This window comes from Molothrus aeneus, chromosome 1 (genome assembly GCF_037042795.1).
Source record: "Molothrus aeneus isolate 106 chromosome 1, BPBGC_Maene_1.0, whole genome shotgun sequence".
NCBI lineage: Eukaryota > Metazoa > Chordata > Aves > Passeriformes > Icteridae > Molothrus > Molothrus aeneus.
The window spans coordinates 35,032,062-35,049,207 of NC_089646.1; the positions used below are offsets into that span (position 1 = coordinate 35,032,062).

At 44.0% G+C, this 17,146-nt stretch overlaps 1 protein-coding gene across 1 annotated transcript; it reads right to left on the reverse strand.

Annotated features, from left to right (window-relative positions):
- Positions 1 to 12,337: 12,337 nt before the first annotated feature.
- Positions 12,338 to 16,911, reverse strand: TRIL (TLR4 interactor with leucine rich repeats). The gene has a single exon (XM_066554897.1). It carries the CDS (start codon positions 16,709 to 16,711, stop codon positions 14,507 to 14,509), a length of 2,205 nt encoding a protein of 734 aa, XP_066410994.1. The 5' UTR covers positions 16,712 to 16,911; the 3' UTR covers positions 12,338 to 14,506.
- Between the last annotated feature and the right edge of the window lie 235 nt (positions 16,912 to 17,146).

Below are 17,146 nucleotides of genomic sequence, written 5' to 3' on the forward strand. Positions count from 1 at the left end.
ACTTATGACGTAATAATGGAATAACAATCAATATCAGAGCAGGATTATATCATTACTTTACCACCCAAGAGTCTCTAGTTGGTGTTTAAACCAAATATCATCTACTGAACTTTATGTGCCTCCAGCAACAGGGAGGGTGAAACTTAAGGAAGCTGTTTTTTCTGTGTCTGTGAAAGTGGTTAGAGACTGAAAATTACTAATTTCAGAATAAATATACTACCGGATTTTATGAAGGAGACATAAATTGATTCACCAATTCAAGTAAGGATATTGGAACAAAGAAGAAAAATAAATAACTGTGCTTTTGTATTGGGAAAGGGAATCAAAGTAAAACAGGAAGAAAAGGGTCAAAGAAAACTAGCTGCCTTAGAAATATTCCACTGTTTTCTGGAGAAACCATGTACAGTGATAAAAGGCCTTGAGGCATGGAAGTTGCAGACTACCAGGGCAACTCAAGCAGAGAATACATGTGCCCAGGTTTTTTGTGTCATTCAGTTTTGTATATACATTATCAAATTAATTACTTGGCTTGTTTATAATCTTAATACATCAACTCTGTAATTATGTGCGACAACATCACAATTCTGAAGAGGTAAATTGTGCATCCCCAAGGATGAACTTGTGAGGAAACCTGCTTGAACTAAAACTTTCAAAGGGGTTTAAATGAGTTGATTTTTAAGCTTCACATCTCTTTTGAAGGAAGGAGAAGGGAAGCTGTGCTCAGGAGAGGGGTCAAAGTTACTATGAGAAAATCTGTCAAGAGAGATGCTGGGAATCTTCACAACATAATTAATCTACTTTTTTCTGCAATATAACATAAAAGGTTAATGAACACTCAGTCAGAAAGAACACTTCAAGGGCTCTAACAGATGTGCGGGAACAATGTCAGTAAGAAGTTAAGAAAAGTAGAAGTTAAGGAAAAAAGGGTGAAAAGAAAAAGACACAAGAAAGAAGCAGAAAAAGCCAAAAACTATACAAAGCCAAAAGAGCATAAGGGTTGCATTTAAAAAATGCATGCATGTTTGTGCTCCCTTCTCTCTATCCCTAGTTCCATAAATTCAGCTACTATTTTGGACATGCAGTACACTGTTATCCTTCAGTCAGCGTCTCTGGCCTTAGAGAGTCTGTAGGGGTTTTGGCTCTTACCAAGCTCTGACTCTTGAGTAGAAAAGAAGGGAGTTTCAAGGAGGAGAGGTACATGCAGAAAATCAGCACAGTGCCTGCAGTGAGTAGCCTGACTGAATGGATGATTAAATAACTGTGTGCCTTGCGCTCTTCTCAGGGCTGAGCCCGCCACATGCTAGGGGGTATGCACCACTGCCAGTCAAACTCTCTGTCTAGGAAACTCCTCTTCCTGAGGCCAAATCTTCCCCCAAGAGCTTTCCTACCAATCTGGCCAAGTCAGCTGCAGCGGGGAATTTCTCCACACCCTGCACGTTGCAGTGAGATCTCATGTGAGAGCAGAGGAAGATCACATTCATACTAGAACACCACCTACAGGGCTCAATTACCTTCTTGGTTTGTGGCTGAAATAATAATTGAGTTTAATTCCATGTAGCTGCCCACATATCATCATGTCTCTTATCAGTGAACTCCATGACTGTATACCTTCACTTGTTAAAAAGTATCCTATAGCATCCTGGCAACTGCAGCATCACCCTGATGGGAGCTTACACATAGACATCATGCAGCAATGCAAGTTTCCCATGACTTTCAGCAGCTTTAAAGAAATTGCTTTTATTTCCAAGAAATGTGATATTTGCCATTACTTGTAATTTGACAGCATCAACCCACAGCTGCAAGTCTCATGCCAAGAGCCTGGGAAAGTGAGTGCAGCATACGGCAACCTGTTCAGGGAGAAAGAGAGAAGCAGAAATGCTGCATGGCAAAGATGGAACTTGGCTGTGGAACCTCTCCTTCCAGCTGCCCCAGAGCCAGGAAGAGTCTGTGATCCTATTTCTATCTTATATCCTATCCTGCCTTTAGACCTACTTACTGCTATGATACTTTGCTGCCAGAGGCAGCAGCCCACAGTCTGTATGGACCCTATTTTTTCAAGAGAATTTTGTCCTCAGTGGCCTCTGACTACTCAGTGCACAGATGGGCAAAGGGAGTTATGGGGTGGTGAGAGAGTTGAAACACTCATATTCCTTTCTTCTAAAAAAGCCCAAGCAAACAGGAAGATCTGTCTCCTGTCTGTTAGACAGAGATGTAAGAATGAAACAATTCAGCTGGCCAAAACAACCCAATGAGCACTTTTGGCCTTGAATTTTCATTACCTGGTCAAAAGTTCTGCATGTTGCTACCCTGTTTTCCTCACCAAGCCCTTGTTTGGCCATCATTCTTGTGGTTGCTGAAGCTTTGTCTCCAGGCAAAATCTCCCTTTTCTTGTTTTCCCATCCCTGCCTATTGGCTACACAACTGGTCTGGAAGCTGCAGTTGGTCTTCTGGGCTCCTTGCCCACATACGGCTGCGGTGGAAATCTCAATGTCCTCATGCCTTCCCACTCTTCTTGCAGCTGCTCCCCTCTGGAAGGAGGAGGAAGGGTGTCCACAGCATCCCATCCAGTAAGGAGAAGCCTGCAGATGTTAAGCCCTTGCACACAGGGAAGGACTCCAAGATCTGAGCAGGCTTGGACAGAAGGCAACAGCACAGAGCGAGGCACCACGGAGGCAGGCTGCAACAGGTAGAGAATCACCTGGGGTATTGAACAACCAGCTTGAGCAAACCAAACCAAGCAATCCCTAGTGCACATAAGGTCTAAGATTTAACCTCCTTAAGTGAGTCCTTAGTGTACTAAGGACTACTGCATAATAATACAAATCATTATAACAGGTAAACATTTGCATTCACCCTCCCTTCCCTGAGGACTGCCTTATCCATTCACCTTTTAGAGTGGGATGTCCTTTGATCATAGATCTGTAATTTGCTTAGTAGAGCTGACTATTCTTATCATTTGTGCATTGTCAGATGCAAATAAACAACCCAGTTGCCTTGCCAACAAGCAGCAAGCAGCAGCAATGTATGTTATCAGTACTGTCATTAACCAGCATGTTCTGGATGGACAGATGGAGGGGATGAGCATCCATCAGCAAACAGGGCTGTTATTTTAACAGCATTCTGAAAAGTTTGTGCCAGCTTAACCTTACTGGGAAACTACAATTTGTTTCCCTCCACCAGCTTTGCTTAGCACACCAACAAACAAGGGAGTCATAGAATAACCGAGGCACAGAGAACTTTGAAATCCACAGTGTTTTAAAGAAATACATAAAAAAATATTTAAACCCAGTATGTTTACATGCAACAAGAACACTGATACCAAAACTGCAGTCCACTGGGTTGTTCACCCCTAAGAAATAGCTTTTGAAATAAACCCATTTCTCATAATGTTTTCTAGTCCTTTGTTTTTCTCCATCCCCTCCAGTCTTATTGCTGCTTGAGATAGCCCTTGTCATTGTCAGGACAATCTAGACAGCCTTCAAGAGGTGCCAAATTACAGGGACCTCAGGTTTTTCACAGTTAGTTGTTCTTTCCACTGCTGGACTCTTCTAAAGCAAACGAGATTGAAATGAATATGTTTTTACTGTATCTGTTCCTCTGCTCTGCTATTTCCCATGGCCTAGCAGAGGAAGTGTGATTGCCAAGTGTTTTCTCATTTTGTTTAATCTGATACAAAAGGTCACCTCAAGTATCCTTTTGGTATTTGCTCCAGAGCTGAATGTAAGTGGTGGCAGCCCCAAGAAGAATTCATGTTGCTAAACTTCAGAAATATTTGGGGTTTTAGATACAAACAGATGTTTCCTTTTGGTAGCTTGATTTTCCGTGTGATATTCCAAGAAGCATAACGGGTGTAGCTGAATCACAGATGAATATTTTCCGGAAATCAATTTGTTTCACACACTGCTTCACCAATTATGAGAGTATAGCTTCACAGTTATGTGAAAGAGATAAACAATTGATTTGTTTAATCAGATTCCTATTTAAATGGACCACCAATTCTTCCTAATATCCACAGCTAAATTTTGCAGCAAAAGCAGGAAAACAGAAAAATTGGCTCAAGTTCAGGTCTGATTTAGATCCATCAAAATTAGCAAAAACTGGGCTACCTTGGGGTCAGTTGTGCTACACCAGTTTGGCACAATGTATTTGCCAAAATACAAATAAAACAAAGAATTCTAGGAATAACTATTTAATCTGGAGGATTCATAAACAACTGTGGGTTTATGCTCTAATCCTGTAGTTTAAATTTGTTTTTAATATATAATAGTTTCAGTTATATCCAATGCTGTTCTCCAAAACAATCCCTTTTTCAAAGTGATATACAACTTCACACAATTTTAAATGGATGGTTAATAAAGTCTTCCTGGGTATACTGAGAGGGCTTCTGTCCCCTCAGGAAAATACATGCCATTCCGACCTTTTCAGCTGAAAAGTATGTGCTCTTTGGAAGTTTGTATTTATGGGTCAGACATAATGACTTTACATGGAAAAGATGAGTCAGGAAAACTCCACTTACTTTTTCAGAAGAGTAAATTGACCATTTGAGGACACTAAAAGGGCAGAGGAATTATGAAACAAAGGTTGTTTAAAATGTTTCAGCATTGCAGTCAAGCAGATAAAGCATCAACTCTGACCCCTGACTTCAAAACACAGAGGTCATGACTCAGTTTTGGCAGCTCTGCTATAATGACCCAGTTGCCATAATCCTGATGTTTAAAAACCTGAAAAGGCAAAGAAGGAGGGCACATGGACAAGGCCTATTATACAGCAGGAAAAAACCCCAAACCAAAACCCAAGAAGCAAATCAACTGCCAAAGACTTCTGAGAAATGCATGCTGATGCCAGCAGGGCACAGAGGGGTGGCATGGGACAGGGGGAGAGCGCTGCAGGGGAGACCAGCAAGAGAAGCTGCCTAAAATGAAATGAGTGCCTTAGAGAATCATGCCAGATTCAGAATTCCTCTTTATAATCTATGAATTACTCTTGTTTTGAATATTCAGATTCCTGGACAAAAATCGATTTCTGACTGTTCTTGTCTGATTTTGATCACTTCTGGTCCAAAGGGCACTGTCTGAAAAACAGGAGCTACACAAGGTCTTTGAAGTGAAACCACATACAGGTAATAAAAGCTCTGCCACTGGCCAGGTATGTCAGGATTTTACCTCTGTTTGTCAAGAAACTTAAGAAACTAGTTTCAACCAAAACAAAAAGATCACAAACATAGAACAGGAGAAGTCCAACAGCTTTTCCATCTCAGGAGGGGCAGCAGTTGTTCTGGAGAATCAGACCAAATAGATCACATAGATCACTGGGGCTGTCTGCCTGCATTATTGTCAGCTGAATGATAAAGCTTTAGGCAAGAAAGAAGTTTCCTAAATCCATAATTCCTCTTTCCTTGTACTTTTTTGATACTGCATAAAAACAATACCCAATATTTTTGCTTGCCACTCTGCAGAAAAATGCAACCTGAGTGGCTGCAAAAGAACTAGGTCAAAACACAAAGTAAGAGGTACAAAATGTGACACCTCATTACAAATGACAAAGAGAAACAAAACAGCAGCTAATAGTGATATATAGGGAGGATAACAGAAGAGACATAGTGGGAGGAGATACAGGGAGTATAACGCATGAATTTCGACAGCTATCCATGTTATAACCATAATGTTGAACTTGGATGCCTCTTGAAATCTGTATTTCGCACATTTTGTAAGGCAACATATTTTCTAAGCACCTCCAGCTTCTCAGACACATTGAGAGGATGCTCAGCCTCTTTAAATACATATTCCAGCCATTCTTACTATATTAATCCAAAAGCCTCTAGCCAAGTGGAGAAGCAAAATAAAATAGCAAAGATGACAAAGAACACTTCAGGGGAAAACCCCCACAATATAGTAACTTATAAGTCCTAAAGTATGAAGTCAGGTCTAGTGATGTTTTCACATGCTCAAATTTTGTAGTGTTCCAAATCTGAACAGCCAAATGATTATTCTAGTGCATTCATGTTTGAGTCCTGCCACTACTCTCAGTTCTGGTAGACTTTGGCAAAGCTCTAATCCATCATGGTTTTTACCATGAGGGTGTGGGTGTTTGTGTGTGAAACAAAAATCAAAACAAACCTGTTCTGATTGTTAGAGTTTGACTGTATTTGGAAGGTTGGAAAAATTATCAATTCTTCTGTTTCATAAGCAACTGCATACCTCAAGGCCTAGAAGGTTGTAAATTAAGATGATTTTCTACCACAGTGTAACTGAAAAGGCTATAAGTAAAAACTTATAAGTGAGAATGGCAGAGATTTACAGGTATAGCTGTGCTAATTAGAATGGTAGGTGATTTTAGCAGGTTGGATGAAAGCATATGATCAGACTTAAATTCAGGTATGCCTCAGGTGCACTTGCAAGTGCCAATAAAAACAAATGAATGCAACATCTGGGTAGATCAGTATCACTGGAAGCTTACAGTTTGGCGTTCATTAGTATTTTCTGCCTGGGATTTATTCTAAATACTTCTGAATAAAATATATGAGAGACTATTTGAAAGTGCACCCAATTATATACTGCGAACACCTCAAAGAGCTGTTAGCACCTTCAGCAAACTGCCAGTACTTCAGCCTGTGCTGACTTCAGTTTTACAGAGGAAAACTAAGGAGACTTCATCTTCAAAAATGTCAGGTTTTTGATGTTCCCTTTAGTGTGAATACTATTTATAACTCTCAAGTTACCAAATCAGCTTAGGTCAATATATATGTTGTAGAATAAATAAAGTTCTTAGCCATTCTGATGACAAAGATGCTGAGCCTGAATCTCTTTTCCATCTGAGCCACAGAAATGGAAGGAAGAGATGTCTTTATTTTCTGCTGGACCTCTATAGTCTCAGGTTCTTAGGGATATATCCTAGCAGGAAAACCAAAAGGCTCTGCACTTCTTGCAGCAGAATAGTATCAGTGGGATCCCAGTGAACCATTCAAATCACAAATCATTCCTGAACAGAATAACTTCAACTTAAGCAGCATTTATTGAAAATTCAATACTCCTTCCTTTTCTTACTAAGAACAGATTGCATTTTGGCTGTTATCTGTAGGCTGTAAATGGCTGTTATCTCTTATTTCAAAACAGATAAAACAAATCAAAACAAACTCCCATTATACAGAGTTTAAAAATGAGATAGGAAAAAAATAAACATCTGCTGGCCTAAACACCCCAAATTTCTTGGAAAAACCCCCTATGCCAAGGAGTGAGAGAGATACCAGAAGGTAGTGCTACACCAGGAAGAGCACTGAGGTGGAAGGCACAAGTAGAACTGAACAGCAAGGATCCCAGCACCTTCACCAGGCTTACAGATTTTTGGCTAATTTACTATTTCATTCATTTTCATATTGAACTCAGTGAGTACAGATAGCTCTGGGTTATTTCTGCCACCCTTGCATTAAAAAGCTGCAATAGAGTTTTATACTGCCAATACCTGATACAGGAGTTATACTGGGAGGAAAAAAACCCCAAAGGTTTTGGAAAAATGTTTTAAATTATATGGTTTAGGCAACAAGAGGAAGAGGAGAAATTTGGTTCAGGGACAATTAATTAATTGAGTCCTTATGGTAATGTATTTAAATCTCTGACTGAACAACTTACAGCAATGCTTGTGAAAGATTGTCCCTCTTTGGTAATGATCAGCTGAGACAGACATTTCCATGTCAGTTAACACTAAAGTTCATCTCTCCAATTTGATCAGATCTGAGAAGTTATGTATTTATTTTTAAGCCAAACGTCTTAGAGCCCAGTTCTCCAATACAATTAATTCCATCACCACAGACCTATTACTGATGGGTCCCTACATTAAGAGCAGTCCTGTCTTTTCACTCTCATGGAGTGAAAACAGAAGGATTAAGCTGTTGCTGGCAAAAAAAAAAGAAGGCAACCTAGAACATCTGCTGTATGTACTGAGCAACACTCCAAACTGTCTCAGAAGTCTAACATATGCTCCCTGTCTTGCAGCATGCATGTTCCAGATTTAGATCGAGACATAGTAACGGCAAATAAACCATGTTATCCTTCAGTTATAAACAACATTTTTTTTTCTGAAACCATTCTTTTCCTGAGAGTGTTCCTCTACAGTGAAATGTTTTTTGACCTTTCATCCAATTGGTATCACTACTGTGTAACCCCCCCCCCCCCCCAGCTTCAAATTGTTTTACAGTAATCAGATAGAGGCTGCTACAGTGCTGAACAACTTTAAAATTTTAACTTCAATGTTTAAATATTTAGCAAGACAAAGAAGATAAGTGGCACAATCATAGGTATGTCAATGGTACAATGACAGATGAGAGGCTAAAGATTGTACTAAAATATGGATTTGGACATATCAAAAGAGGTCTTTCTCACTGTCAGGATGAAGTACAGCAGTGTAACAATGAATCACAGATACAATTTCAGTGAACTTTTCTGGATCCAGACAGGATACATGTGTATCTCCATGTAATATAATTTGTGAACAAATGCCGATCTTGGCTCTTGTTGGCAAGGAATTAAATGAGAATACCACGTAACTATTTACAACCTTCCTACCTTCTTCATGTTCCATGGAAAGAATATTCCTTTATTGACTTAATACTGACATTCAGGTTTATTTCAAAGACAACATCCCTGAACTATTTGTCCCTTAAATATAAAGGGAGATAAATCAATCTCTCAATGAGAAAACTTGTCTCGTTATCTTTCTGTTTATGATTCCTATCTATTATATTTATCCAGGCCTTCTTCAGCTATTCAAATTACTTCTAAATATTTACTACAAGTAAACAAACATACACTGAACTAATGACAATGAAACAAATTGCACAAATGAGAAGCTAAGTGAACCAGGAAAATGCTGGCTAAGGATTTTTGCCAAGCACTTCACAAAAAGCTTATCTGCTCTATTTCCTTGAGTTCTTGTCTTATAGTCAAGTTTGGTTTTTTCCTAGTCTCACATGGCAAAGCAAAATGAACTAGACCAGCCCAGACTGATGTATCAGGTGCTACATTACAGTAAGACATTTGCCATCACTAGAAAGCACAGCTGTGACTCTGCGTGAATGTTTTGTTGGGCATTCATTCTCACAATATTCTAAAAAATAAACCACTCACTTCACAACCTCTGAGCACTTGCTACATTACAAAGTGCTATGCATATGTTGACTGACAGATTGCTTTAATGTTTGTTCAGATTCTCTCTTGGTACAGGTTCCATGTGGGTGGATCTCAGAAGTGCAATAAAGTATTTTGAAATACTGAATATACACAAAATTGAAATATTTGGGGGAAAAAAAAGTGATTAGAGATTATGTTTGTCTGGACATTAAAAAAAAACACCTCAGTAAAGTAAAGAACAGGATTACACCTATATCTGAAGTCAAGAAACACCATAATTTATTAGCTAAGAACTGCTTTACTTGGCAATAGCTTCAAATGCACTTTGCAATGAAAAATCAGGTTATATTTTGGTTAGAATAAATATTTTTAACAGTATGCCAACTTTTTTTTTCACACTCAATAGCTTCTGAGATTTATTTATGTGGGGGTCTTCCCATTTCTGGACAAGAAACAGTTTATTTCTACATCATAGAATTATTACACCTAGATTATCAAACTATAAATAAATGTACCTTTAAAAATCCAACAACAAAGGAGATGTGTGCCACAACATAAAACTCATAAAGTCTCTTTAAAGTGTCAGATTCCCACTTTGTTAGTAAATATCTCTACTATGTTTAAAAAAATTTTCTTCCAACTATTTATTCATACTGTATTATTCATTCTAATTCTTATGGTCTTGTTTGTAAAAACAAATGAGATACCAATTTATTTAAGAAGACTTATCAAGGAGCATCTCTATAAATAAAGTCATGTACAATGATACTAAGATAAATATTTGTGTTTAAAGACAATTGACTATTTTTCTACAGGAATTTAATTTCTATGGGAATTAAAGTATGCACTTGAGAAAACTCAACTCTTTATGGAGAAAAACACAACATCAGTATTTGGACAGGCTGCCAAAACAATGCTATATTTAGCATGGAGCAAAAAGGATAAATCCAACATCCAGCACACACGGTTTCCTAATACTTATTCCTCATTTCTACTTAGAAAATATCAGATTATTAATTCAACATTTATGGAACAACTTATCTCAAAGGAGTTGCCCTCATGAAAAAATCAAGTACATCCCTATGCATGCATAATTTGTTGGATTTAATTAATCAATTTTAATTTTAAAAATATTTCTTTAAACCAAAGTTTTGCTCATGGATCTTACACAACATATGTACACTCTTGGTGGCCAGAGAAATATGAATTATTGGAAGCAGCCAGGTTTTTGGAAATCAAGTAGTATTTCCCTTGTTCACCGGTGGAGTTTTCTAGAAATATGTACACTGTCATGGAAACAAATTATTTTTGTAGATTCATCCCCTACAATCAGAATGTTAGTTTACTAGGTAAATAAATATCCCGATAAGTGGACAAATAATATCCTGCAGCAGACCTTTTTTTCCTCTCAAATCCTCATTTTTCAAATCTCTTCCAGGAAGGAGCAGAAGGGAGAAGGTACAAGAGACATGTATACTATAGAGTTCCTTCTTCTAAGGGTTCAAATGTTGATGATATTTTAAAATGCACTTGCAGTACATTGAGAAAAGTAAACAGCACGGCAGAAAGAAATCAACATTTTTATAAATTTAACTGTGCTAGCTCAGGCTCTGATAGTCAAGCAGTGCTTTTTGACAAGGGGCATTCATCCACATGCACACATTCACTGACACCATTGTACCTCTGTTCTCTCCAGATTGGTTCTCTCTAGCCCATGCTGTAACCTCAATATTTCTAGGATCTTAAAGAGAAGTTCTAAGCATTTTCAATTCTGCTGATCATTAATAATTTCCAGTAAAGCTAGATCACCTACAGAGGATTTTTCTCTAATGTGAATAGCCTAGATTTTCTTAGACTGTGGCCAAACTGAATGTCAAGACTAACCAAGATTGTCCAGCAGCTTTCCATCCTTCACTGTTCTTTCCTGCCTCTGAACTCCACACCCAGTACTTGTGTGAGTTAAGCAGAATCAACAAAACTGAGCTGGATTAAAAATAGGGGAGTGTGAGGTGCTAGGAAAGGTTATTTTCCAGAAGGATCAGTTTCACAGTTCACCTTCCAGCTGCACAACCAACCATGCCAGCTGGATGAAGTGAAGTCAGCAATTGATGAGGGGGAGCAGGAGGTGACAGAGTCTGACAAATCAGGCAGTGCTGACACTAGGGAAGCCCTGGTACCTCTTGCAGACCCCCCAGCAGCAGCCCACTTAATTTGATGGGGCAGTATTTTGGTGATTTTCAATCTTTGATATATGCCATGTTCAGTAGGTACAGAACAGTACTCAGTTCAGTCTTCCCTGAGTTGCATGGATTCCATGAGAGGACATGGCAGTAAAACTCTATTTCTGATAGAAAGATAAACATTTTGAGCACAATTTCAGGCCAGAGTCATCCATTTAGAAAGGGCTGTTTTTGCAGTCTTCTTTAGGAAGGAGCTTACTTTAAAAAAGACCCAAATACATATAAATACTACTGGTAAAAACAGAGTCATGTTGCATTTACATTTTTCAGTCATTCAAGGTCACTGACATTTCTTTCCTCAACCACCTGCTAGCACAGTTCCCTCCCTGCAAAGATGCTGCAAGTACTATCTGCAGACAAAGCCTGTAAGTATTCCTAGAGTTACAGAAATTGTGGCTTTTAAAACACCAACAGCTTCATTCTCTTAACTCTTTTGTTGTTGCTTTGTGCAGATCTATGTATCTACTTCTCCTAGGCTGAAACAAAAAAGCCAGTTCCATTTCATTCTAGCATTTCTCCAGATGTTTGCAAAAATTCAAATAGAAGCAGTGAATTCTTAATTAGAACAACATGCATATGCTCAACAAGACACCCTGATATCATTAGCCTGATAATACCAAAAAACCCTCAAAACTGTAACTTCCAATGAGCATAAACTACTGGTATGATCCCAAGCACTCATTTTTTCTTAATTTACCTCATAAAGGATCAATAGTTCCCTGATGTAACAGCACCTTATTAGCTTACCTTGAGACAGCAGAACTTTCAGAACTGCCCGTTTTAGTTATTTTCTGTTTGCACTGTCCAAGCATATTAAAAACAAAATAGGAAACATTATGTATGTTCTTTCATATCAAAAGATATTAAAAGAATGATGAGACATTGTCCAGAGCCCTCATGCACATAAAATGAAGGAATTACAGCCAATCTATGATTGAAGAAGGATGCTTGATGAGATACAAGGTAAGACACAAATTTTCTTTCAGCAAATGGATTTATTGACAATTGACTATAACCATGTACAGCATCTATGCATCTCCCATTGGAAGAATATCCAGTGATAGAGCTAACGTTAGTGTGATACACAGCTTTACTCAATAATCCCACTGCATTTCTAACAACAAACAGTGGTGTATTTTACAATCATAAATGGCCAAAAGCACCCAGGTGTCCAAATGAACAGAAATTTTAAATTCTTAACAAAAAATGAAACTCGATACTGCATTCCCTCAATTTTAATTCCATTCAACATGGTGTCTATTGCAGTGAATTTTAAACTATACACTCACGATCGAGTTTGGCCCCTGATACTCATGAAAATTACAGCCTGTCAAAATGAAATCACAAAGGATTTCTTGCTACTGACCCAAGAAACAAGACTTTGATTTTTTCCCTCCACAGAAAAGACAAAGATTAAGGCAATGATCCCTACACTCTCTCCCTCAGAACATAGTCTTTTCTCTCTATTCAGTCACTGAACTCCAACTGAAGGTACCAGTTACTATGGGTATCTTTTGTAAACACTTGTTCATCTGAAAAAAATGAAAAGAAAAAAGAAAGAGAGAAAACCTCCAAACTGCTCACTTGCAATTATGGTAATAAACAACTTGTAGTCACGAACACCTCGGGTCAGCAATGAATGCACGATATTGTGACAAATGTGTCCATAGTACATTAACACTTCCTTCAAGCCATTCAGTTCCACAAGAGTTCATCTGAGGTTGCACATTAAATTCAAAGGAGCAGAAGTTGTATCAATGGTCTCAGCAATTTACCAAACTCCTTCTAAAACATTTGCATTTAAAGTGCAATCCCGATTTGGACCTCTTTAACCAGCTCATTTGTAGACCACACAGAGAGATTTATTAATGTAAACTAAACCACCATATTTTGTAATAACAGAACCACATTCTGTAAATATTTAGGAAAAAGTCTGAGAAGTAGAGAGCAACTGACCATAAAATGATTAGCATTGGTCTGAAACCAAAAGCAAAATCCTATTAAAAAAAAAAAAAAACCCACAACAACCAACAACAGCTCAAACATTATATACTACTGCATAAGGGTTTAACTCTAGCATTACTCACTCAGCTACACGAAACACATAATCTAGATTAATACACAAAATGTTTTATTTCACAGTGAGGTACATAAAGCTTCTAACTTTAGTAGGCTAAGGCTAGGAGAGAATTGCCTGTTAGGATAAAGATTGTTTCACATTCCTGAAATATTCTCACCTATTATTGTTTCTGAAATAAGGCACCAACGATTATTTATCCATCAATAGTTCACCTCTGCACCCACCTATTTAGAAATGAAGATGGATTATGTGAGGGTCAGTGATCTGCTGACCATCATGGACCCAGACAACTACAGCACACGTTAATGTGTACAAGTACCAAGCAGTATTTATTCAAAAACAATTTAAAAATAGCTCATTTGTAAACATTCTACAAAAAACTGTTAGTTTTTTCTTAGTGGTGTCAGCAAAATATTCCTGTAGAACTAACCAGCTGCATTATTGTTTCTCTTTTACAGAAAAGTATAAAAGCACACTTGTGCACATTAAATTGCCTCACATTCGGTTTGAGTTGAAACGGCACAGCCTTCAAACCATTGAGCACAAACCCCTACATTTCCAGCCCTCCAGACAACTCCCTGGTTGCAAACAGTTCAATGAAAATATGACCCTCGATCCAAATTTTTGATTAGGAAGGGCTGGTGCCTTGGAAAAGACCTGTTCAAAGCTCCTCACACAGGGCCAGGCCGCTCACTGGAACCTGTTCCCAACCTGCAGTCGGAGGAAACCACCTGTAAAATAGCACACTTAAATTAACAGCTCGGAGTTTCCTTAGGGGAGGCACTGGCTGCTCCTGGCAGTAGCTCCTGCCGTTTGCTCCTCATGGCAAGGCACGGTTACCGCCTGTCAGGGCTTTTCCTTGGGTTAGCGGTGATTCCTAACAAAACGGTGAGGTGCCGCCAGAAGTAACCCGGTCCTACAGGCAGCCTCAGCCCCGGCCCGCAGCAAGGGCGGCTGAACGCAGCCCCGGAGCCGCACCATCCCCTCGGAGGCCACGACCCCTGGGCCCGCACCATCCCCTGGCAGAGCGGCGCCCGCCTTCCCCGCCGCGGGCCCCGGCGGGCTCAGTCGGCGAAGCGCTGCAGCAGGTGCTCATCGCCGTGCCGGCCGCCGCCGCTGTCCAGGAAGCGCTCGCAGGGGAACTCGATGAGGTCGGCCTCGCTGAGGGCGCAGGCGGCGGCGCCGCGGGGCGGCCGGTGGGACTGGAAGCCCGAGAAGTCGGCGGACACTCCGGTGCCCATGGAGCGGAGCGGGCGGCGTGTGGAGTAGAGCTGCCGCACGTGGACCGGGGCCGCCTTCCGACGCCGACGGCCCAGCACCTTCTTGCGGAGCAGGCGGGCGGCCCAGGCGGCCAGAGCCGCCAGCAGCAGCAGCGCGTTCACCGCCAACAGCACCAGCGTGAGCAGCTGCTGGTCGGGGCCGCGGGGCCCGCCCGCCGCCGCCGCCGCTGCGGTGCCGCCCTCGGGCAGGGTGACCAGCCCGGCGCAGTGGTCCCGCGGCGCCACCGGGCACACGCGGCCGCCCAGGACGCCCTCGACGCACACGAGGTAGGGCGTGTCCGGGCGGAGCTCCCGCAGCGTGGCCGCCGGCTCCCCGCGCTCCGGCAGGTACACGAAGCGCTGGAACTTGACGGCGGCGCCGAAGCGGTCAAAGAGGAGGCGGAATCGCGCCGGCCCCAGCAGACGGGGGCTGCGGTGAGGCCGCACGGCCCAGCGCACCGTCACCCAGCTGGAGCCCACCGCCTCCACCGACAGGTTGTGCAGGAACAGCTTGTTGAAGTCGCACGGGTCGGACACCAGCGGCGGGACCCCGGCGGCACCGGCCCGTCGGGGCCACGCCGCTGCACTGGGCAGCGGTGCCGGCGTGGCGCTGGCGGCTATGGGCACCCCCATCGTCAGGCGGGCGGTGGAGGCGGCCGGCGGTGGCCCTGGGGGCAGACCCGCTGCACTGTTGTTGCCGCCAAGTCCCTCGGGGGATGGCGGGGAGGGAGAGGCACCATCGGGGCAGGGGCCGCCGTCCTGCGGCAGCGACAGCTGGGCATCCTGCAGGTAGTCGAGGTACTTGCCGGCCAGGGCGGGTGGCAGGTGGCACTGCACGAAGACGGTGAGCAGGCGGCCCTGGGAGTGCCAGGCCGCCAGCCAGCGCTTGAGGCCGCGAAGGCGGCAGTCGCAGCTCCAGGCATTCCCCTCCAGCTCCAGGCGGTAGAGGGCCAGGCTGGAGGCAAAGAGCTCCCCGGGGAGCGTGGCCAGTGCGTTGTCCCGCAGGCTGAGCTCCCGCAAGCGGCCGAGGCGGCCGAAGGCGGCCGGGTGCAGGGCGGTCAGTGCATTGCGGCTCAGATCCAGTGCCTCCAGGCTGTCCAGCGGCTCCAGTAGGGTGGCAGGTAGGTGGCTCAGCAGGTTCCCCTCCAGGCGCAGCTCCTTCAGCGAGCCCAGCCCCCTGAAAGCATCCGGGGCCAGGTGAGACAGTCGGTTGCCGCTGAGTGAGAGCTTTGCCAGGCCAGGCAGGTGCTGGAAGAGCCCCCCTGTCAGCTGCCGCAGGCTGTTGCTGGCCAGCAGCAGGGTGTGAAGGGAGCGCAGCGGCCCAAAGATGTCTGGGTGGCGAAGGGAGCTCTGCTGGTTCCCTGAGAGGTCGAGGAAGCGCAACTTGGTCAGGCCAGTGAAGGCACCGCGACTCAGCCAGCGGATGCGGTTGGACTCCAGGTGCAGATAGAGTAAGTTTGGCAGCCCTGAGAAAGTGGAATCGCCCAGCGAGCCCAGCTCGTTGCCGTCTAGCCGCAGCTTGACAAGGCTGTCGAGGCCAGAGAAGGAGGCAGCGCTGAGACGGCCGATCTCATTGGCGTTCACGTAGAGGATGCGCAGCTTGGCCAGGGTGCTGAGCGTGCCAGGGGCCAGCGCTGGCAGCAGGTTGTTGCCCAAGTAAAGCTCCTCCAGCCGCTCCAGGCGCTCAAAGGCCTTGGGGTGCAGCGAGCGGATCCGGTTGTACTGCAGATCCAGGCGCTGGAGCCCTGCCAGGCGGTGGAAGTCGAAGGCGGAGATGTTGGCGATGAAGTTGCCCCCGAGGCTGTAGGTGAGGATATCCTGCGGCTCGGCAGTCTTGGGCACGGAGCGCAGGCCCCGGTTGGTGCAGAGGAGGTGCTGGTGCTGCTGGCAGTCGCATGGCTCGGGGCAGATGGGCTCGGCCGCGGGCAGCAGCAGGAGGAGGATGAGGGGCACGGAGCCCCAGAGCACCCGCGGCAGCAGCATCAGGCGGACCCGGCGCGGCGCCCCCATCCCGGGACGAGCCGTGGGCTGCTTCCCCCGCCGGCTTTGTGTCTCTCCGGCATCCCCTCCGCCTCCTCCGCGGCTGCTAATGGGCCCCTCCTCTGCTCCGCGCCGGGCTGAGCTCCGCACCGGGCAGGCAGGCGCGACGGCGGCGGCTGCAGGTCGCGGTGCCCGGCACCATGGGCTCGGCCGAGGCGGCCGGGAGCGCTGCCGGGGCCGCCGCCCGGGCTCTGCCGCCCCTCGCGGCCCTCGGGCTGCGGGGCGGCGGTGGCGGAGCCGGCGGTGCCGCGGGGGGCGGGCGCGCTGCGGAGCGGAGCGGGGCGGCTGCTCGGCCGGCGCTCCCGGGGGCGGGGAGGGACGGCAGGGGGGCGGCGGGCGGAGCGGGAGAAAGACGAGCTCCGAAAGTTGTCGAGAAAACTCAGCGGAAATTCGTACTTCCCACAC

What these genes read in the sequence shown, in the direction of transcription:
- TRIL (XM_066554897.1), bottom strand. Translation starts at nt 16,711, where the DNA reads ATGGGGGCGCCGCGCCGGGTCCGCCTGATGCTGCTGCCGCGGGTGCTC.